At 40.7% G+C, this 22529-nt stretch overlaps 1 protein-coding gene across 4 annotated transcripts in view; it reads left to right on the plus strand.

Moving 5' to 3' along the window:
* The first annotated feature begins 828 nt into the window (after nt 1-828).
* The window catches only part of PRRC1 (proline rich coiled-coil 1), a 30903-nt gene continuing 9202 nt past the window's right edge, over nt 829-22529 (plus strand). Inside the window, exons 1-5 of one of the 4 annotated variants that reach the window (XM_068423018.1) lie at nt 861-948; nt 9222-9338; nt 13068-13454; nt 14726-14865; nt 18464-18566. In XM_068423018.1, coding sequence (XP_068279119.1) covers nt 9242-9338; nt 13068-13454; nt 14726-14865; nt 18464-18566 — 727 coding nt within the window. In that variant the 5' untranslated portion in view covers nt 861-948; nt 9222-9241. Of the gene's footprint in view, nt 957-9221; nt 9339-13067; nt 13455-14725; nt 14866-18463; nt 18567-22529 lie in introns of all 4 variants that reach the window. The other 3 variants (XM_068423019.1, XM_068423020.1, XM_068423021.1) reach the window with 3 other exon arrangements.

Below are 22529 nucleotides of genomic sequence, written 5' to 3' on the forward strand. Positions count from 1 at the left end.
TTCTGTTGTCACCTAGTCACTATGCAATGGGTTGTGGTGTCACCAAGGGATGTAAGAGAAGTGATTGCAACTAAAATATCCTTTAAATTCCCGTAATTAGAAATTTAGGAAAGGGTTCCTGATGGCTTGTTAAGGCTGTAAAATTTTAAGACCATCATGTAGTTTTCGCCCCGGTAGCCAGATAGAAGGCAGTGGGGTGCTGATGCCCATGCAGCTGATGATTGGCGCAGGTGCGACCGGGAGACAGCGTACAGACGTGGCGCAGGGGAGCAGCGACCCAGCACACCGCCGCAACTGCACTACCCCAAGCTCGGCCGAGTCCGCTGGCCCGCCCCTCCCCGCAGCCGCCCGCGAACGTGGCAGATGGGGCGCCCTGCTCCCCGCTACCGCCATTTTGGAGGCAGGCAGCGAGCCGCAAGCGGGGCGCGCCGGGCGCGGAGCGGCACCCCCGGCCCGGGGCCGGAGGACGTGTCGTCCTGGCCCCGGGAGCGCCCCGGCGCGCGGCGGCAGCGCTGGGGGACTACCTTGGCGCGCGCCGCCGCCAGGCAGCGCCGCAGCAGACGTGGCAGCACAGGGCGGGGCCGGGGCGGGGCCGCGCGCGGGCGCGGCGCCGCAGGGGCTGCTGGGAGCTGTAGTCGGCGGCGCAGTCGGTCGGTGCCTCCATTCGTCGCCGGCGGGATCCGGCGCGCGGCTTCCCCGCGAGGCGAGCGCGGCCGGCCAGCTGGCCGGGCCGGGGCGGGGGCGGGGGCAGGCGGCAGGCTCTGGCGCGTGGGCTCGGTGAGGCCACGTGTCGTGGCGTGCGAAGGAGCCGCGTCGGCACCCGTCGTCCCCGGCGACGTGGAGGGAGTGGCTGGAGGGCTGGGCTAGGCCGGGCGGCGGCGGCGGCCCACAGAGGTGGTTTCCCCGCATGACGGCTGCGGCCGTTGGGGCCCGAAGCGGCCGTGGCAGGTCCGGAGGTTAGGGCGGCGGGCAGCGGGGGAGGCTGTGGCATGTAGGGCGGGGTGGGCCGCTGAGGTGTTTTCCGGGGCGGGGGGTGGAGGGATGCCGGCGGTGTTCGCGCCGCTCCGCCTGGCCTGCCGGCGTAGGCCGCGCCGCTCTGGCGACCCGTCAGCGCCGGGGCCCTGCGGGGCGGCTGCCGGCACGACTGCGTCTGTTTGCGCGTGTAGAGGCCCGGGCCGAGCGCCGGGAGCTGTCCCGAGACCTCCCGCCCAGGCGCTTTTCCCCCTTGAGCGGCACAGCTGGGGCTGCAGGGTGTCGGCCCCTCAGCGGGCTCCATCCTGGAGACCAGCCAGGGGCCTGACCCTGCTGTGGGCACTTTGGCTTATTCCTCTTGTTCTGAACCATCTTGTCCTTCTAAAGGGTAGCAGCGGCTCCTGTCCTCCCTATTGACAGGAACACGCTCTAAGGCCTGTTGTAAGGTGAGGGTCGTGGGCTATGCATGGAGATCAGAGTCCTTACAGGACTCCTTGCTGCCTCAGTGGCTGGTGGCCTTGGAAACACACGCATGGACCAGCACATCGTAGAGTTTCCAGTTGGCTGGTTCTGGTACCTTGCTCTTGTGAGTCACCCTCTGAGCAACCAAGCTTTTCCTCCAGGCACTGTGCAGAGTTTGGATGCCTGGCCTCGGTGTTGCACATTCCAGCCTTGCAGCTAGGGATGGAAATGCAGGTCCTGGGTAAACCCATGTGGTTTCGGGTTGAATTAACGTGACTGACAGTGGAAATCCTTGCCCTTGAGGATCTGCTAGTATCTCATAGAATTGATGCTTCAGGAGGTTTATTAGTTATTATAATGTTTCTGGAGGCATTGTTGAAGTGATTTGCCCTTTATTTATATGATTTATTAATTTTTATTCTCACATGAAAAAAGCATTATTTCTTTTTGGGAAAAAGCTCCGAAAGTGCTGGAGCTGTTGCATCACATATGATATAGCTATTGGTGCAAATTGGTACAATGTACATGGTTTTGTTTAGCTGTTTCTTTGATGGTTTTATGTAGTTGTACATAACGTTGTATACGAGATCAGTAGTTCTCTAGCTGTGGTCGTCAGTGATCTGGAACTAAATGGTCCATGGAGCTACATAAGCTTTATGATATTTAAAAAATAACTATTTGATGGTAAGGGTGCATGTGGTTTGGAACAAATCCCCAGGGTTGTCAGTGGCACTAAGAATGTGGGAAACAAATAATTCTGAGAAGTGAGGAAGCTTTTAGAAAAGTGGAACTTACATTTTTTTATGGTATCTGTGGACTATGTTAACTCTATCTGCAGTAGTCTCAAGACAAGACCAACCCCTTCTGGCATGCCTCGTGTTTTGAGCTGTCTTGGTACTGCGTTAGGTCTGAGGCATACTGGATTCTGCTTGGTAAGCAGACCTTTTTTTTTTAAAGGTGAAAAGGTGATGCAGATATTGTGATTAACATTATTTATGCTACGATTAGAAAACAAATACAGGAGAGTTCTGTTCTCTTTTTTTTCTTTCCTGATTACCTCTCTTTAAGGCTTTGGACTTTAGAACAAGTCATTTAACACCAGCTGATTAAACTGATGATCCCCATATGCCATTCCTTTGCCTTCAGTGGGGCTTTGATGTCCTCTGGGACCTACCCGCATTTACAGGCCAGAGTCTGAAGGAAGTTTTAGCCCTGACTTTGTGCTCTCCCTTTCTAAAATGAAATAAACCAATGTGAGGGATTTTTCAGATGAAACTTTAATGTACTAACAGTTGAACTCTGGTTTTGCTTTGATTTTTTTTTTTTCAGAGTGTTGTCTTTTTGATTGATGTCAGCTTCACCCCATCTTTAGTAGCTGAAGGTTTTTCTTTTCTCATTTTCTTTCTTGCTTTCTTCTTGGTCATTCTGTTTGTGATCTCTGTTGTTTGCATCTGTATGAGTTCTTGAGCTTTTTTCCCTTTGACTTCTCTCCTGTTGAATACAAGTGTGTACCTGTGAATCTGTCTATCCATTAATGCAGTCTAGGATGTAACATTTTATTTGAAGACGTGGTTGCACTGGGAATGGCTCCAAACAATTGATTTGTTCACATAAATAAATAAATAACTGCTCCTTGTTCTGGACAGTTGTCAACTTGTGCTTACCCATTGACAATGTGTGTAATCAGTACTGTTCCACGCAGTTAATTAAAATAGTTATGCCTATTATCACGAAAGATGAGAAGTTTAATAGCATTTAAATTTAGTATTCCAACTGTGGTTTTGTTTCATTTTAAGCTCCGTTTAGAGGATAGTTTTGCTTCTTAGCATTCTTAAGTATGTTGTAGGGTTTTTTTATTAGCAGGAGCATCTACTAAAATACAAGAAGGGGCTAATTAAGGATGTTTGAAAATATGGCCTCATTATAAACTCTGAAGTGTGACTGATTTCTAGATAATGTGTTTTTATCCATCCGAAATTTGCTAATCTCCATTTGTAGGTAGTTATCGTTAACTGTGAATTTCTATATTTTAGAATAATAACCTGTAGAATGCTTTTGAAGTATGGTTATGTCGTTAAGATTATTGCAAAATATTAGCGCAAATGTAATTACTTCTTATTAAACTTAAGTAAAAAGATGAATAGTTTGCCACTTCAGCCTTTTAGTCTCTAAATAAAATTATGTCATTCCTGCTTTTAACACAGGTCCTGTTAAAATTTTCAGTCAGAACTTTAGCCTGATTTTTCCTTCAATACACACGGACTTTGCATTTGGGAATTAGGTTAATCACTGAGATTTGGCTTCACTTTAATGGATGAGATTCAGCTGGTGAGAATCAGTAAAATGCAGTTACCAATCAACTAGGGATAGACGTGGTGGGTATACTGTATTTTCTTTGTGTAATGTGGGGGTTTAACATCATCCCTATTAGTGTCTTTATTAGTACTGACAAGGGTTATTTTTTTTAACCAAATAATTGATGGAACCTAACAAAATTCATGCTTCTGCTTCTTAAAGGGGTTATTTTAAGGATGACTTATCATAGGGAATGTGGTTTTTCTGTGTTTCTCTGTATTTATCTTTTTCATATCCCTTCTTTTTTAATTTCTTATAAGCATAAGACAAGATTTTCTTGTAGCTAAGTGTGGCAAGTTTATCGAATTTGTGAAATCTATTTATGATCACGAATCACTAGATGGCAGTACTGCTGTTATTGTCACCTGATTGCACATGCTTCAGTTGCCTGTCTCAGAGTTTCTCCTTTGTCTCTTCAATTTAGTAATGCAAAATGTTCTAGTTTGCAGGAAGGCAAAAAAGTCGCTTCCTTAAGAAGTTAGGAATTTTCAGGCGCTACTTGCTACAAATTATGTGTTTGTGGCTTGGACTATGAAGAATTATTACAATTTTTTTTTTAATCACTGAGAAGACAGTCCAGTTCCACACCCAGCATTCATTAGGAATCCGTAGGCTGATCTTATTGGGGAGCTTTTTCCCTGCAACTCTCCCAAGGGAAGCTGGAAACCCTCATGGGAAACTTTGTTGAGGACTGAACACTGTTAAGTCTGTGGAATGCTTGGGTTTTTTCCCCACCATGTTCTGCTTCCATCCTAATGTTTCCCAGTTTCTCACATATAACTGGTTTCAGGTAGTCCATTTAGATTCAAGTGTTAAGCCATATATCCTGTAGGATCAGTTTTAATTATATGGATTCTTTGTGCTGGATTCTTTCAACACAATGAGCTATTAGCTTCCAATTACACCTATTATGCTTTTTACTTTCCTTTTTGTATTCCCTTCTCCCATGTCTTATCTTTCTCCTTAACCTTATTCTTTTTAATTATTTATGTTTTTTTTTCGTGCAGCGCATGCAAACTACAACTGGCTTATGTTGAGAATTCAGTGTATAGAAAGCTGTTATTTGTGCAGGCTTCATGTTAGTCCCTGCTAGGTCAGGACTTCACAGTGAGATTGATGGTGTGAGGGGATGGGTAAGCTACAGGGAAAAGAATATAGGACTATTTAGGCTTCAGGGTTCTCTAATTGCATTAAGGTGGGTAGATGGAAAGGGAAAAGAGTGAAGGAAAAAGTTGAGAGTTGGAGGAAAATACTGTGGGAAAATATTTGTGGCTGTGCGTTATGTGAGAGAATAAAGGAATTTGTCCACTCTTCCAGGAAAAGGTAGGGAGAGGTCTTCTTTTCCCCAGCTAGTGGCAAACCCCAGTTGATTTAGTGGACAATATATGAATGAATATGGGATGTATTAGGGTCAAAGGATAAAATTTAAGCCAGAACAGAAAGGAGATAGCAGTATGCTTCTCACTGGGCATCACTCTGAGGGTATCCAGCTTACTGGGACACATTGCCTGGGGGTGTGCGCCTGAACCTGCAAAGTCCAAGGGAACGGAAATAAGCCCTACAACGGGCAGGATTCCCCTCTGAATCACAGAATCACAGAATGTTAGGGATTGGAAGGGACCTTGAAAGATCATCTAGTCCAATCCCCCTGCCGGAGCAGGATTGCCTACACCATATCACACAGGAACGTGTCCAGGCGGGTTTTGAATGTCTCCAGAGAAGAAGACTCCACAACCTCTCTGGGCAGCCTGTTCCAGTGTTCAGTCACCCTCACCGTAAAGAAGTTTTTCCTCATATTTATGTGGAACCTCCTGTGTTCCAGCTTGCACCCATTGCCCCTTGTCCTGTCAAGGGATGTCACTGAGAAGAGCCTGTCTCCATCCTCATGACGCTTGCCCTTTACATATTTATAAACATTAATGAGGTCACCCCTCAGTCTCCTCTTCTCTAAGCTAAAGAGACCCAGCTCCCTCAGCCTCTCGTCATAAGGGAGATGTTCCACTCCCTTAATCATCTTTGTGGCTCTGCGCTGGACTCTCTCTAGCAGTTCCCTGTCCTTCTTGAACTGAGGGGCCCAGAACTGGACACAATATTCCAGATGCGGCCTCACCAGGGCAGAGTAGAGGGGGAGGAGAACCTCTCTTGACCTGCTAACCACACCCCTTCTAATACACCCCAGGATACACTTGCCCTTGTTATATTTCATTAAATTTCTCCCCGCCCAACTCTCCAGCCTGTCTAGGTCCCTCTGAATGGCTGCGCAGCCTTCTGGTGTGTCAGCCACTCCTCCCAGTTTGGTGTCATCAGCGAACTTGCTGACAGTGCACTCTATTCCCTCATCCAAGTCATTAATGAATATATTGAATAGTACTGGTCCCAGTACCAACCCTTGAGGGACTCCGCTAGACACAGGCCTCCAACAGGACTCAGTCCCATTGACCACCACTCTCTGGCTTCTTTCCTTCAGCCAGTTCACAATCCACCTCACTACCCGATCATCCAGACCACACTTCCTCAGTTTAGCTGCGAGGATGCTGTGGGAGACTGTGTCAGACACTTTACTGAAATCGAGATAGACCACATCCACAGCTTTACCATCATCTATCCACTGGGTAACATCCTCATAAAAGGCTATCAGGTTGGTTAAGCATGACTTCCCCTTGGTGAAGCCATGTTGACTGCCCCTAATGATCCCCCTATCCTTGATGTGCCTAGAGACAGCACCAAGAACAAGTTGTTCTGTTACCTTTCCAGGGATGGAGGTGAGGCTGACCGGTCTATAGTTACCTGGGTCCTCCTTCTTGCCCTTTTTGAAGACTGGAGTGACATTTGCTTTCCTGAAGCTTCTATCTTGAGGCCAGGCTGGATTTGCAGATGGTTGGCTTTCCCAGAGAGACTTACAAGTGAGAGGAGAAAATGTGAAACTACTGATTTTTGGTGGAGTTTTTTTGTTAATTGAAGTTTTAAATCAGAGGTTTTTTATCATTGTATGTCAACAATCAACTCATAATTTTTGCAAGTTTGGGATTGCTGTTCCTGTTTAATGCTTGCTTCAGTTTTCTCTTTGTAAAGTTAATAGAGAAAAGCAACTACAGAGTTATTTACATTTCTTCTAATTCCTAACTTTCTAGATGTCAATTAGGTTACTTTTTCGAGGGGTTGTTCCCACCTCCCCCCAACTTTAATAGCTCTGTGAAGCTTTGAAAAAGCTTTGTATGGAGTTTTTGAAAAGCTACTCTCTGGAACTTTTTCAGTCATTCTACATGGCTGCAGTATTTATTTTAAGTAGTAAGCACCTCTCAGCAGTTTTTAATCATGGCATTAAGTGAAATCAAGCAGCAGATTAAAAGAGCCTTGATAAAATAAAATGTTTCTAGGAGGTTTTGGTCAGTGATTACTTTAGTTGCACAGTGGAAAATTCTTTCTTGCTTTGCAGTGTATAATTGGAAGAAGAATGACTTTAGAAATACTTCTGTGAGGGGGAATGTAGACTCCTGTAACTTGATTAAAAGACAAAATCTTATTATTGCAAATTCTTCTGCTTAATGAAGTTTTAAAGGAAGACTGCAGTTCCTTTCTAAGGGATGATGAGATGTACTCGTTGTACAAGGACAGTTTGTTCCCCACCAGGCAATACTGACCCTTTCATCCCATCTGAAGAGAAGCTTTTAAGTTAATTGAAGAGGTATTCAGAACCTAAAATCCCTCTGTTATAAGAGTTTTCATGAAGAGCGCTGCACACAAACCACATTTACTTGCTTTCTGAGGCTGGGTTCAAACGTTTAATCTTGAATCACTTATGCAAAGCATACTGGTTTGTCAGAAGGACTGTGATTTCTTCTATGTGATTTTGATGCCTTTGTTTATGAGACTCTTTGTCAGCCTGTCAAGACTAACATTGACATCCTACTTTTTGGATTTTTCGATTTGGTAATAACAGTAATTTTTCCTCCATATTAAACTTAAGAGTTCTATATACATTTAAAACAACAATGAGGCAATGAGGGGCTTTTTTTTTTTGAAAGAGAGGAAAACCCCTGTATTTTTGTAAGTGCAGTTCTTTTTATATACACATGGGTATTTTTACTCAGCATGTTATCTAAGCCTTTTCTTCTCTAAATTGTTAAAGGGAATACGCTGGCACTCCTCAGGAGTAGCTGGTGAAGTAATGAATATGGTGGAAAATGTTGGAGTCTGTCTGTTTTTCATGGATGTAATTACTTTATATTTATTTCATTAAAATTTCCTTAAGGATTGTTGCCTCAGGGAGTGGTACAAATCATTGCTGTGTAGTTTACCAGACTTGGGCGGAAGCAGGGTTTTTTTTGTTAGCTGCCTCTGCACTGAAAAACAAAAATATCCAGGTGTTCATGAAAGTCTTAATTTTTTCCCCTCTCCTTTTCTTCTCCTAAGCCCTTTTACATTAGTTTAAGATTTTTAAATAAGCATATAGCTTTACTTTTCCAGAAGTAGTGTATTTTAAAGGTTTACTCAAAGTTGTTAAAAGATACTTCCAACATAAACTGCCTTTCAAAATAAAAGCCAAAGTTTTCAATTACTTTCACTTCTGCTGTAGTGTTACCAGAGCAGTATGGTATTTGGATTTTGCAGGAATTGCCTGTACTGGAAAACTTGTTCAGTGTAAATTAATTTCAATGGAATTTTATTCATGTTGGAAGTGAATTTCAGCTGGTTTCATTTGGCTTTTCTGGAGGTTTATTTATCTGACCCCAAAACACTTATGCTTTTAGGTAGACAAGGTCGTGATTAGAGCTTAGGCCACAGAGTCAGGGCTCCTGGGCCATTGCCAGCTCTGTTCACGGTGTTCAGCAAGGTGCTTGCACTCAGGCATGATGCTTAGGAGCATCTGCTGAAGTGCTTGAGCCCGAGAGGGCTACAACTTTTCGGGTAGTTGTCGTTCTTTGCTGCCAGAAGCGGGGAGACTTTAGTCCTCTATTTTGCCTCTTGTCATGTTTGGCATCCTGTCATGCATCAGCTCTGAAAATAACAGGTCCTTGTTTGAGTTACTATAGCTCCATAACGCAGCAAAAATACTACCCCATAGTTAAGATTTTCTTGCAATGGGTTATGGGTTTTACAATGTGTAATTACTTCTCTATTATTACTCCTCTAAGTATCACCAGTGTATATTGGAAGCAGTAACTGGGCATGCACAGTGTAGTTTTTAGAAAGAGGCTTAGAGTTTGAAGTATTATCACAGTGCTAAAAATAAAGGGAAGATACAGGAGAAGTGAGACATACCAGATAATTACGTACTCGAGATCAGTCAATTTCTTTCTTTTTTCTAGAGTTGGCATTTGAATTACCTTCTCTGTTCCAGAATGTAAATCACTATGTTTTGGCCTTTACATTCTAGTTTAAAATCTTTTCCCTTGTTTCTCAAGGTACACTTTTTTTTTTTGCTCTCACAGCTTTTCGTAGATGAAGGAAAATGATGGAAGAGAGTGGAATAGAGACAACTCCACCTGGCACGCCCCCACCAAGCACAGCAGGGGCTGCTGCTGCTGCTGCTACACCTGTCTCATTAGGTACAGAAACTTCCTCAGGAACTTGGTCACATTTTTTCATGTCTTTTGAAGCACCGCAGTTCACCCAGAAACCTTGCAATCAGCATAATTACAGTGCACTTCTCCAGACTAATTGGAAGAATTTAAATTGTTTCTTAATCATGGAAGTGTGCTTCTTATCTGACATGCTTCTGACACACAGAATATTTTCAGCATTTTTCTATTCTTCAGACTTTTTTAATGAAGTCATGTGGATGCACCTGTGTTTTTTAAGGATGTGGGCCAGGGAAATAATACCTTCCACTACAGTGCACAGTTAGATGAGCCAAACAGAAGGGAGTTAAAAACAAAACAAATTTACAGTCTTGTAGAGGATAGTGGTAAACCTGGATAATCACTTGGTTTTTAATATTGTGGGTGGTAATCAAAGCACTTTATCTGATTTTTCAAGAATCTGAACACCATATTCTGAATACCAAATATTTAATTTTCTGACAAATCTGGTATTGTTATCTTGAGTCACATTAGTGCAGCGGACTCCAAAGTGGAGTACCTTTGCCCCAGGGGGTGTGCAAGGCAAGCCATTGGGGTGCAGGAAGAAAATACTAGAACTTCCATTAATATTTATTTTTAGCTAAAAAATAAGAACGAAATTAAGCTTTACTAATATTTGCTATACTGCTTGACACTGGTGTCCTCACTCAGTTGGTCCATACATTGGGCATTCAGATGTCCTGAGGGAAGAGTAGGTATTTCACAGTGCAAAGGGGTTGACAGTGGCACCCTCACTCATTTGCTCACTTTCATCATATTGCAATGCCTTGCAGTTTGTGTGCCTGCTTAAGTGGATTTATGGATGATGTTATCTAGTTTTAACTATACTAACCCTCACAAAATGGGCAAGTGACTTAAAGATTTCTGCAAAGAGACCATAGATTGAAAATACTGCCAATAATGCGAGCACAAGCAAACAAGAAGAAAATGGAAGAGCTGACACTTCTCCGACTCCGAGTATGACCTCTTTACCATTGTTTTTATCTCGTAACATGGCTAACAATCTAATCAGAGCTAACAAACAGTTGGCCAAAAAAAAATTCAAAATTTTCAAGAGGACTATTTGAAATATAAATTTACAGCTGCCATTGTTAACAATGAACCTCGCCCTGTGTATATTGTGCCTTGAGATATTAGCTAAAGATAGTATAAACTCACTATGATTAGTAAGATGTGTAACAACTAAGCAGAACATGAAAAAAAAGCCTGTACGATTTTTTTTTTGGTAATGTTTCAAGTCTTACAGTACTCAATCCAGTACTTCAAAAATTTCAGTAAGCTTAATGATAAACCTTTAGAAGCCTCTCTGGGTATTTCTTATCTCATAGTGAAGACAAAAAGTTATGTACATTGGAGAACACTTGTTATTCCTGACAGTAAAAACGTCTCAAATAATACATGGAAAACAGTATGGTTACAAACTAAAATACATTTGTCAGTAAATACTGTTGGAAGATGCTGAAGATTTGAACAAACACATATTAGGACAAATTACACAGTGTGGGAGGCTTGCTATACGGTTACCTGAAAGTACAGCTGTTCCTAAGGTGTCTCAGCTTATGGTTTTTGCTAAATTCTGTTGCAATAATAAAATACACCAAGAACTACTTCATTGTCAAACGCTGAAGGAGGGATGTACCTCGTAAGATATATTCTCAACAGTAAATGACTTCTATAATAAAAGTGATGTTTTTATTAAAACTGTGTAAGTGTAACCGCTGATGGAGCTGCTGTTGCAGGAAAGAAACTGGAGCCAGAAGTGCACAAAGTGCTACAGGATATCAGCAATTTGGTTCATTTTGTAAAAATGATCTTTAAAAGCAGATTTTTTAACAATGCTTTGTAATGAGATAGGGGGTGACCGTGAATTTTTTTTTGTATTACACAGAGATTTGCTGCTTGTCATGTGGCAAGGTGTTTAAAAGAGTCGTTGAACTTAAAGATGGCATGAACATTTTTCTTTTACAAAAAGAAAAGTCTCTCAGATTTGCTGACGTTTTCCGTGGTGACAAATGGCTGTCAGCAGTGTGCTACTTAGTAGATATTTTAAAAAAAATATGCACTCATAATTTGTCCCTTCAGGGTAAAGGTAACATTTTAACAGGGAGTGATACAGTAACTACTTCTTGTAAGAAAGTAATGCTTTTGAGAGAGCCTTTTGAAAACTGATATTTGGAAATGTTTCAATCGTTATGCAATCCTCTTGCCAACAACAATGCAAGTGTCGCATATAAAAACTGTCGGATCTGTACACATAATCTTTCAAAGAGAGTTTCCTGACCCGTGTAAAAATCTTTCAAATGAAGAGTTTCAGTGGGTTTTGAACCCATTTGTTAAAAATACTGAACTGCAACACCTTCTGATTAGTTGTGCAAGAACAATTGATTGACATTGGGGGAGATGGAAATTTGCTAGCTGAATTTCAAGAAAATCCTTTGCATAACTGGTGGGTGGGAGTGGAAAACAAGTAGCATGATTTAGTAAGCACAGCTAAAAATACACTTCTTCCATTTGAATCTACGTATATGTGAGGTGCCTTTTCCTGCTATGACAGCCTTTAAAGCCAAATATCGAGATAATCTGAACATAGAACCAGACCTTCAGATTGCTGTGTCATGAGGTGTTAAACCACGGTTTAAAAAATAATGAGGCTTCTTCAATCACATTATTCTCACTAAAATATTATTAATAATTGTATTATATAGTATGTTAACCATTATTAACATACTGTATTATTAATAATATATTAATAAAACAATTTTCAGTGGGAGCAGAAAAGTTTTTGTACTGTTAATAAAAGTTATTTTTACTTTTTTTTTGTGCATCTTTATCTTATCCTTTTAAAATTTCTGTTGTGTATGTTTTATAATATACATGATATACTAGTACAGTGGTACAAATAATTTGTAAATAAATCAATTTACATAGGTTTGGAGGGTGAATACTCAAAAAGTTTTTACTAATAGGTGTGTGTGATAAAGTTTGGCGACCACTGTATTAGTGCAACTTGGCATATCATTTGACTGTCATTGATGTTTAGGCTGAGGCCAATGAGATGCTTGAGCTGATCCAACCAGCTTACTGCTATCAGAAATGATCATTTCTGTTTGTCTGACTTAATTTTCTGGCTAAACTTGGTTTAGAGAGCAAAATTGGCATATCCAAGGATCAGCTGAGGACCAGACTGAAACAGAGAAAGCAGAGGGATTAGGAGGCTGGGTGCTAGGGAAGAGAGGGCTGCGTGGTGCTCAGCCCATCTCATAGAACCATACCTCTGAAGTAATTTCCACCCTGCCAGATATTATGAGTGTAAGTTTTGTTCTTAAAGATGGGCACTTCCTGTATCACCATTATTCCTGTTGATTAAGCAGTTACTCAGAAAGAACAGTACTAGCTAGAAATTTCTGAGGCAGACTTCAGCTGCTATAAATTCAGTAGTCAAATGTTGACTCATCTTTTTAAGCTTACGACAAATAGGGTCATGCAAGAAAAAGAGATGTTGCTTACAAGATACTATCACCAAAAATTGAGCGCAATTGGTGTTGTGTGCAAACTCAAGCAGAACTAAAATTCACTTTGAAGGGAAAAAAGCAGACCAGGTCAAAACTTATTTGTAAAATATCTGAACAATTATATAACTGAATCTCTTGAGATTAAGGCTCAGCATTTCTAAAATTCCTTTTTTTTTTTTCATAGCTTTGTCCAGTCCCCTTGCTACACCAAGTATGTCATCTTCTCCCGCATACTCACCACCCTTGCCAGCTGGAGTGTCTCCCCTTCCTACTCCTACAACAACTTCAGCTTCTTTTCCACTTGTGCCTTCTGCAATGGTTTCTGCTATTGCACCACCTCTAACTCCTGCCCCACCTCCTGTTGCCCCTTCAGCTTTTAATACCTCCATGCCCCAGTTCTCTACACCTCCTCCATTAAGCTCTACTACTGGCCCTGGTCTTCCTGCACCTCCTACTGGTCCCCCCATTTCAGGATTTTCCATGTCTTCAACCTATGACATTACCAGAGGTCATGCTGGTCGAGCACCGCAGAGCCCACTGATGCCATCATTTTCTGCACCTCCAGTTACAGGTAACTTTTTGTTTATATACATTCAAGACAGGATGAGGGGTCTCTTACGTGGCTTTTTCCATCACTCTGCTAGAATCTTGCAAGTTTAGCTTCTTTATTATTCTAGGTACACTTACTCAATGCAGCTGCACTCAGAGAAGGGAGAGTAGCCTTTAAAATACAGTCATGGTCTAGAACAGAGTCCTCTAGTAGAGTTCTGCTAGCATTCAGGCTCACAGAAAAATCTTGCTTTGAGAGATTTATTTTTTGTTAACTTGCGCAGGAAAGCCCAGCTGAACATATGTACATATCTTTTGTTTAGATGAGAGAGTCAACTTCAGCTGTTATATTTCCACAGAGTGATATGATATCTCTGGCCGTAGTCTCATAAATTTAAGGTTTTTTGTTCTGAAAAGCTATCTATAACAAGCTGTCCATCACATGACACCAGGCTCTGTTTTGTTGTTTCCAGCCACTAAATTGCATTAGGACAGCTAAAAATACTTGCCTTCCATGCAAGCAATGGCTGTAGTTGCTGAACTGATGTGATTTTCTGCTAGTGGAATGGAAACTTGGCTCTTCAACTACAATTGGGCCAAGCTTTTACTATTGTTGGTGATATCTCTTTTAAGTAGTCTGTATTAGGAAAATGTCTAAAAAGACCTATCAATTGTGCAGTGTAAAATAAAAATAACTCTTGATTAAGGCTAGTGTTGGAAAATCTGTTAAAATAAGCTTGAGTAATGGGGCAAAGGCTCATGCTTAAATTTTTTGCTGTTTGAGTTTCTTTTGTTTTCCTTTGAAATATGTAAAGCTATTCATTTGCTTGCTGCTTTTTCTATTTCTACTAATTCCCAGCACTCAGGGCTAGAAAATTTCCTACTTCTCTCTCTTATTATATATGAGAACATTCCTATCTCTTTGTTCAAAGAGCAACACCCATTCCTCTTTTTCCTCTACTGAGGGCTTATTATGAAAATTTGAATACAATAAAAAGTACCACTGATAAACTAACCTGCTAAGAAAAAATCATTGTTTAATTTTATACATAATGTACAGGCAGTCTTGGTTCTATTAGCAGTTATTTTTGACCTCGTTTACAGTAGTTATATCTGCTAACCTTTAACGAGCAGAATTGTTCTGGGGCCTTCAAGAAATGAAGTGAATCAGCCCTGTATTCTTCTATTCTTCCTGCTCATTTTCCTGTTAAACAATTGCATGTTGCTACAGTATAACAAATTAAATGTAGTAAAATAAGTGAACACTTGTGGTTTATTTTTCCCTCTTACTAGGTGTTTTGGCAGATCCTATTACTCAACAAGCAACTTTCTCATCACCATCTGCAATCACTTTTCCTGAGGAGCGTGAAGACCCCAGAGTATCTGCTGCCCAAGGTGGAGCACCTGCTGGAGGACTGTGGGGGTTTATAAAGGTATGGGGTTTTGTCTGTTACCCTTCATGAGGAACTACCATTTTTTACTGACTATAATGAGACATAATCTTATTTTTAAATGCATGTTGATATAAATCCTGTCTTTTCTCCATCCTCATGTGGAAGGTGGCTGTTTTTAATAGTGATGTTTGCTGAAACTATGCTTTTGCTCTTCCTGTGCATAGAAGAGGGAGGACTACACAGATGCAGGTGTTCTAGGTTAATTTTAGTGCTTGTGAGAGGAAGATATGCATACCTAACAGGTTCTGTCACATGTTCTTAAATCAGGTGAAGTTTTAGAACCTCTTTAAGACCTGAAAGCTAATTTTTACTTCACAGTGACTGGATGCAGAAAAAGATAGTTTGTTTTACCTCACCAGAATTCTTTGCATATCCTCTTTCTTTATCATTTCTAATGAACTGAGTTTGATTTCTATGGGGTGCAAATATTGCCTGTTCTATAACAAACAAGTCTTTTCAAGGAGAGACAAATATATATTTCTTCCACCAAAGAACATTTTATCTAAGAAGTGTCTAAGATATTTTGTAGCATTTTTCTGTTCTGCTAGAAGACATGGAGTATATAGTGCAGAACAGACGTTACTTGTGGTGCGATCTAATCATACAGAGGAAATAAGCAGCAACATCAACTAGTAGAATTTCATTAGCCTGTAACATTTCTGGAGCTGCGACAAATGCTACATGTAAGTAGCATCATGGAGATTGTAGCAAAAAAGATCTAAGGACTGTGCATGAATGCTGAACCATCTTTGAGAGCAACACCATTTCCTGTACTGTCTCATGCTGAACCTGAAGGAATAATCAAGAAGATTGACGTCCCATGGGATTGCAGAGTTTTGGAGGGACTTTCAAGCCCTTTTAAACGTGAAAAGCTGGGAGAAAAAGTTGAGTGTGACATGGCAGACTGAGCCCTCCCTTACTCCAGGAACACACATTTTGACAGTGATGCAGGCTTAAAGAGCAAGATTAATCCTCCATCAGTATGGTGAAAGCAGAGTTGTCATGCTGCCCTTTTCACGGAGAGATGTCTTCTCATAATCCTAAAAACACATTTTTTTCTTCCTTTAAATAATAATGTCCTTCTCTCGGTCACTATATTCCTCTTAATATTTGCAATAGATGGTAATGTTTCAGAAGAGAACATTTTTCTTGCAGCATGATTCTGTAGCCCTTCTGAAAGTATCAGAGCTTGCACTTGCCAATTAGTTGAAAAGCCAGTCTCATCCACATTACTGTTGCCTTTATACCAGTAGGATCCAAAAGGCATCCTGTTTCTGTTTATGGAGAAGGTCTGTATCATTGACTTCAGTAATTTAGATTGTTGAAGTATTAAGCATTCCATGTGCTCTGTGTGTTCAGTGACCTCTTTTTGAGAATTTCCTAGGTAGAAGAATGAGGAATCATTAATTATACTGAAGCCATCACATTCTTGATGTGTTTAAGCACACATCACACTCTGTTTTTAAAAGATCAGCCAGAATCTGGGTGACTAACTGGTAATTATTACAGAAATGCATCCTGGATTCCTTTTGAAGAGCTTACACAGTAGTTGCGGCACTTATCTTTATCTCTGTTCATGAAGTACTTTGAACTGTCCTTTTTCCTCAGCCAGGACCTGAACTTTTGAAAGATTTGTGTTTGCACTCTGCCAACGTGGAAGATTCTCCATTTAAGCAATTTGGATTTATGTTGACTTAGAATTGACTGTTAGAAATTCCAAACTTAACTGCATTATGGTTCACAGTGTTGTGATAATTTCATGTTTTGCATTGTTACAAAACTATGGATTATTTCTCCCTGCTTCTGCTAGGCTGGTGAACATAAAGGCATCTTCCACAGGTAGAAGCAGCAGCTTCTTGCTTCTCGGGAACCTGATTATCTGCAGGCGATGTATAATGACTTCATGTTAGTTAGGTAGCCAGGCTGCTGATTGTACTGCTTGGCTTTGCGCTACTGGAACGATGCTAGAACTGGAAATTCCTATTAAAATGTTTCTGAGAATCTCGTAGCATTCAGTCAGTTTTTGTTAAAACAACGGACAAACTTCAAATTGTGAGAGAGCTGAAGGAGGAACATAAAATTCCCTGTTCTTAATGTCATCCTGTGGGTACATGAGTAGCCACAAGAGTATATGTATAACTCATTGAATGCTACCATTCAGAAAAGTCCTGTGTTATAAGCATGAGAAACAGGTGGCTACAGTGGGCTGTGGCTTGAAAAAGCTTAATTGTGCTAGAGTGAGTAATTGTTTTGTTTTCTTTACTAAATTCTACAGTCAGGCTTAGTGTTCTGCACAGTGTTGAGAAGAGTACCTGAATGCAGTAATGAACTATTTCAGCACGAGGTGTGGGATAAGATAATCATCATTAGTAGCTGTACAATATCTCAGTAGTTGTAGAAGTGTGGGTTGTTTTTTTTTTCCCTTTGTTAAGCTTGTTACAAAGAAATAGAAAGGATTCAAAGGTTGGATGGGGCTTTGAGCAACCTGATCCAGTGGAAGGTATCCCTGCCCATGGCAGTGGAGTTGGAACTAGGTGATCTTTAAGGTCTCTTCCAACCCAAACCATTCTATGATTTATGGGAAAGAAGCTTTGCTGAGGAAAAGTTACTCTGAGATAATTAAAACTACTCTGATTTCGCAGTTCTCTGAAATACTCTGTAAGTGTATTAAGCAGGCGCTTCCTGGAAAAATGTATGTGCACAGTGCTGTCCTGTGTAATGCTTGTCATTTAGTGAAACAAATATAAGCACATGCAGTTTTAATATTAGACTGAAAGCAGTCTGTTTACTAAAGAAATTTTATAAAAGGTTTCTATGAAACAGTTTCCGGTGCTTTATCTCTCAGTGATTCAGCATTGGTATCTTTCTTCTTTCACCCTGTGATCTTATCTGAATATAAAACTTTTGACAAGATATAGACATTCATTAAGACTATTTGCAAGACACGGGACAGTGTTTGTGTTTATATTTAATGAATTCTTATGTCTGTCAGCAGCTTCACCTATGATTTGGCTGGAGAATGTAGAACATTTTTCCAGCAATGTTTAGAACCTATTTATAAATTGAAGACTTTCAGCTTGATTGCTCTAGAAATATTTGTTAGTAACAAGCCATGCAAAAATAGATCCTGTTGTCTTTAAAAAGGTTAGAGAAGAGAGACTCTTCAGCCTGAGTTATTAGAGTCTAAATCTAGCTACCTAGTCTGATGATACCTATAGTTAGCACTGGGAATCTACAACTTTGCTAAATGCTCAAGGCTTCCAGTCCCAGAATAGGACTAGATCAAGTGTGTTGCCCACCATCACTGATGGGGCTGTTTCTGCGTTAATGCAGAAGAGGATGGTAAAGACGATATTTGAACTTCATGTTGTAACTGAAAAGTCATGCACTAATAGTCATATCCTGTAGCATTTGTGCTGAGAAATGAGATACAACAGGTGTTACAAAGTGTAAATGTAAGGAAAACACAAAACAGCTTAATATTTGGGTTTTGTTTGTTTGTTTTTTAACTGTAACATTTTGAGTTTCTTGGGAAAAAAACAGAAGATAATATGGAAATCTGTTTGCTTAAATGTAGGGTGTAGCTGAGAATCCCATGGTGAAGTCTGTTCTTGATAAAACCAAACATTCAGTGGAGACCATGATCACAACGCTGGATCCTGGCATGGTTCCATATATCAGTAAGTATTTGTGACAAACCATTCAGTAATACAAGTAAATGTTAGAGAGGTTAATGTAATAGCACACTACTTTTACACTTGAAGTTTGTATACGTAGTATGTTAATTCAGAGTCACAATACTGTACTGATTTCTCAAGTGTATTATCCAGTGTAACTCTCACTCTGGAGGCTGACTTATTATGTGTATCTTGAGGTTCATTTGACTTTCATATTCTGTTATCGTTCGGATAGTGGCATAGTAGTAACCGTTAATTCAGATTGTGAAAGATGAGGAAGCTATAAAGAAAAAGAAACTATGAGGAGACCTTGCCTATAATCCCCAAGTTGCGGACTGTTTTCTGCCACTATGTCTTTATTTAAGCCTCATGGACTTGAGTTTAAAATACACTATATGTGTTCATTGGATCACATGCTTAAATACTACTGTGTAATCTATCACATTCAAGTTAAAGCAAGCCAAATGGTAGGCATACTCAGAGAGGCATAGGACAGAGGTATTTGAATAGCTTTCTTCGACTTTCAGCTGTTCCACTTTTCTAGCCTAAAAGTATTTACACCATCTGGCAAACTTGAAGCAGTTCCTGAATCAGTTAGTAGGAACGTTAAAATTCTAGAATGGTCTAATGAAGTCTGAAATATTGCTGAGCATTGAGCCTGGAAGGAAAAGCATAGCATTTCAATTACAGCTTGAAAATTAATAGGAAGGAGAAGCATTGTGGTGTTCAACATTTTTTGTTTTGCTAGAGTACATTGCATGTCACATATAACTGACCTGAGATTTCTACTTCACTAAAATGGGGAAGCAAAAGATGTAATTTGTCCAGGGTGGTGGTTTGGTTTTGTTTTGGTTTGGGGTTTTTTTGTTTGTTTGTTTTTTGCTTGTTTTTTTTTTTCCAGCAGTCTGGTAAGCAGTCATCCTTCTTAGTTGTGCCAGTACTGCCCTTTGCATGTAGGTGAAGCTGGTCAGGAAACTGATAAGGCTGAGAAGAAACTGCAAAAAAATTATTTGCATTTTGTTTTTCTGAAGTGTTTTTCAGCTGGACCTATTCTGTGATCCAGCTAACCACATTACTGCACTATTGTACTAATCCAGTGGACAATATGTGGAATAAAAGGGGAAGATGACCTAATTATTGAGTAATAATTAGTTGTCTTACATTTAAGGGAAAATATCCCAGCAGCTGACTTGTGAGGAGATAGTGGGATATGAAATCAGTGAGAAGGCCAGCCAGCAACTGAGAAAGTGTTTGAGAGAAATAGCAGGATGCAATGCAAAGCTACAGTGGATGTTGATTATGCACAATTTGGCGAACTGTATTTAAGGTTTCGATCGCAGTAGTGACCTTCCCTTTTTAAAATAGGATTTGATAGTATCCAATGACAGTTTGGATAGTTTGACACAGTATTCACTGGACAGAACATTACCTAGAGGAGGAAGTAATTCTAATAAAGTGCTTTTCTTGTAAGATTCAGTTAGAGTAAGCAAATTCAGTGGTTATCCCAAAGTTGTGTTGGAAGGGAAAGTGTCTGTATACATCTTGGCCATTAATATATTGCATTTTTTTTGTAGTTGCAAGTTGTGGAAATAGGGCAGGGATTTGTCAACTTAGTGTTTACTTGCTTCTAGAAATGTTTTCTGGGATCAACGAAAACCATGGCCTCAACAATAAGTGGCCCCACTTTTCTCTGCTCCCTCTACACTGCTGCAATTCCAAACAAATTTCGGATTTCTCACACCAAAGCCTGAAATTACCAAAGCTTCTGGGTGAGGTGGTTGATTTTTTTTGTGTGTGTGTGAGCAAATAGTATTTCTGTAATCTCTTTCTTGAAAAGAGCTGAACTGTTTTCATTCGCACATTGTGAAGATGTCATCTGAGGCAAGCACGTGGAATAGAAAATTTCTGTCTGCACAGGAAATGGTCACCTTATAAGCAAAAACGTCAATGCTTTTGTAACAAAAGACCACAGGGAATCTTAAATTGTATGTGGAACTGTCATTTCAGTTTATAATACACAAGGTACAATGAAATCTCATGTTCAAGTGTCAGAGCTTAACTTAATGTGGCAATTCTGTCTGTGAATTTACCACAGTATATCTAATTCTTATATTTTAGGTTTTAATATTTCCATATTACCATAGTGTGTGATACATCTTGTCACAAATTGTTTCTTTTAATGCATGTAATATCTTTGTTTCCCTTCTGTAGTATCTCTGATGAACAAAGATATGCTTTTGATATATGATGATCCTTAATACAAAAGAATATAATCTGTATTCTGCTGTTACAGTACACAAACATGGGGCACAGTTACCATTCTTAAGTCACTATGCAGTAATTTATTAGGTACATTACGGGTTAGTTTTTAGTTGCATTAAAAACTCTTTAACGGTTTTTCTATCCCTGGGCACTCAAACAAGGCTAACTTCAGGAAAAGCCTGCAGTCAATTTTAAGCACTTGTTTACTTATGTTAACTTGAGTCTGTCAAGAAGGAATCAATGAAAAAAAGATACTCTCACTAATTTTTTAGTCTTCTTGTTACCCAGTGTTTAAAACAATTGCCCAAAGTTCAGCAATGAGTACACCCAATTACATTCAGTGAAGCAATTGATAAATAAAGAGCTTAAAAATAGCCTAAAAAACCAAATAGAATGTTTTACTACGGTTCTGGTGTATCTCTGTCGATTCTTCATAAAAAGAAAATGTTTTCTGTAACTGAGGTCTGCTAAGTAATACGAGCCAAAGAATAAATTGTTCTTTTCATTATAATTTAAGCTTCAGCTTATCATTATCAGTGGAGCAGTTTTTCTTACATCAGGATATGTTCTGCAGACTTTGTCAGCATGTGTCATTAGGTGGAGTGTTAGTGTTTAGAAGGAAAACCATTGGGGTCTGTTCTTTTTTCTTTTAAGAGGTAGCTTAACATGTTTTTGTACAGTCAGTGGGCCTGGGAAATGACAGGTTAAAAGACCGTTTCTTCACTAGTTTGCTACTGTTGTCATAAGAAATGCCCTGCTGGATCACAAAATCACAAAGTGGTGTAGGTTGGGAGGGACCTCTGGAGGTCATCATGTCCTTCAGCAGGGCCACCTAGAGCCAGGACTGCATCAAGGCACCTTTTGAGTATCTCCAAGGATGGAGACTGCACCACCTCTCTGGGCAGCCTGTGCCAGGGCTCCGTCACCTTCACAGTAAAACAGTTTTTCTGGATGTTCATAGGGAACCTCCTGTGTGTCAGTTTGTGCCCATTGCCTATGGTCCTGTCACTGGGCATGACTGGAAAGAACGTGGCTCCCTTCAGATATTTGTATACATCAGTAAGATCCCCCTGAGCCTTTTCTTCTCCAGGCCGAACAATCCCAGCTCTGTCTGTCTTTCCTCACAGAAGAGATGCTCCAGTCCACTGGTTCATCTAGCTCAATATTCTATCTTCAGCAGAAGCAACAGGAGATCACAGAATCAATCAGGTTGGAAGAGACCTCTGGGATCATCGAGTCCAACCATTGCCCTGACACCACCATGTCGACTAGACCATGGCACTAAGTGCCATGTCCAGTCTTTTCTTAAACACATCCAGAGATGGTGACTCCACCACCTCCCTGGGCAGCCCATTCCAATGTCTAATAACCCCTTCTGTAAAGAAATTCTTCCTAATGTCCAACCTGAACCTCCCCTGGCAAAGCTTGAGGCTATGTCCTCTTGTCCTATCGCTAGTTGCCTGGAAGAAGAGGCTGACTCCCACTCCACTACAACTTCCCTTCAGGTAGTTGTAGACTGCAATAAGGTCACCTCTGAGCCTTCTTTTCTCCAGGCTAAACAACCCGAGCTCCCTCAGCCATTCCTCATAGGTCAGACCCTCCAGACCCTTCACCAGCTTGGTCGCCCTCCTCTGCACTCGCTCCAACACCTCAACATCTTTCTTGAAGTGCGGGGCCCAGAACTGGACACAGGATTCAAGGTGC

The sequence above is a fragment of the Nyctibius grandis genome, chromosome Z, assembly GCF_013368605.1.
Source record: "Nyctibius grandis isolate bNycGra1 chromosome Z, bNycGra1.pri, whole genome shotgun sequence".
Taxonomy (NCBI): domain Eukaryota; kingdom Metazoa; phylum Chordata; class Aves; order Nyctibiiformes; family Nyctibiidae; genus Nyctibius; species Nyctibius grandis.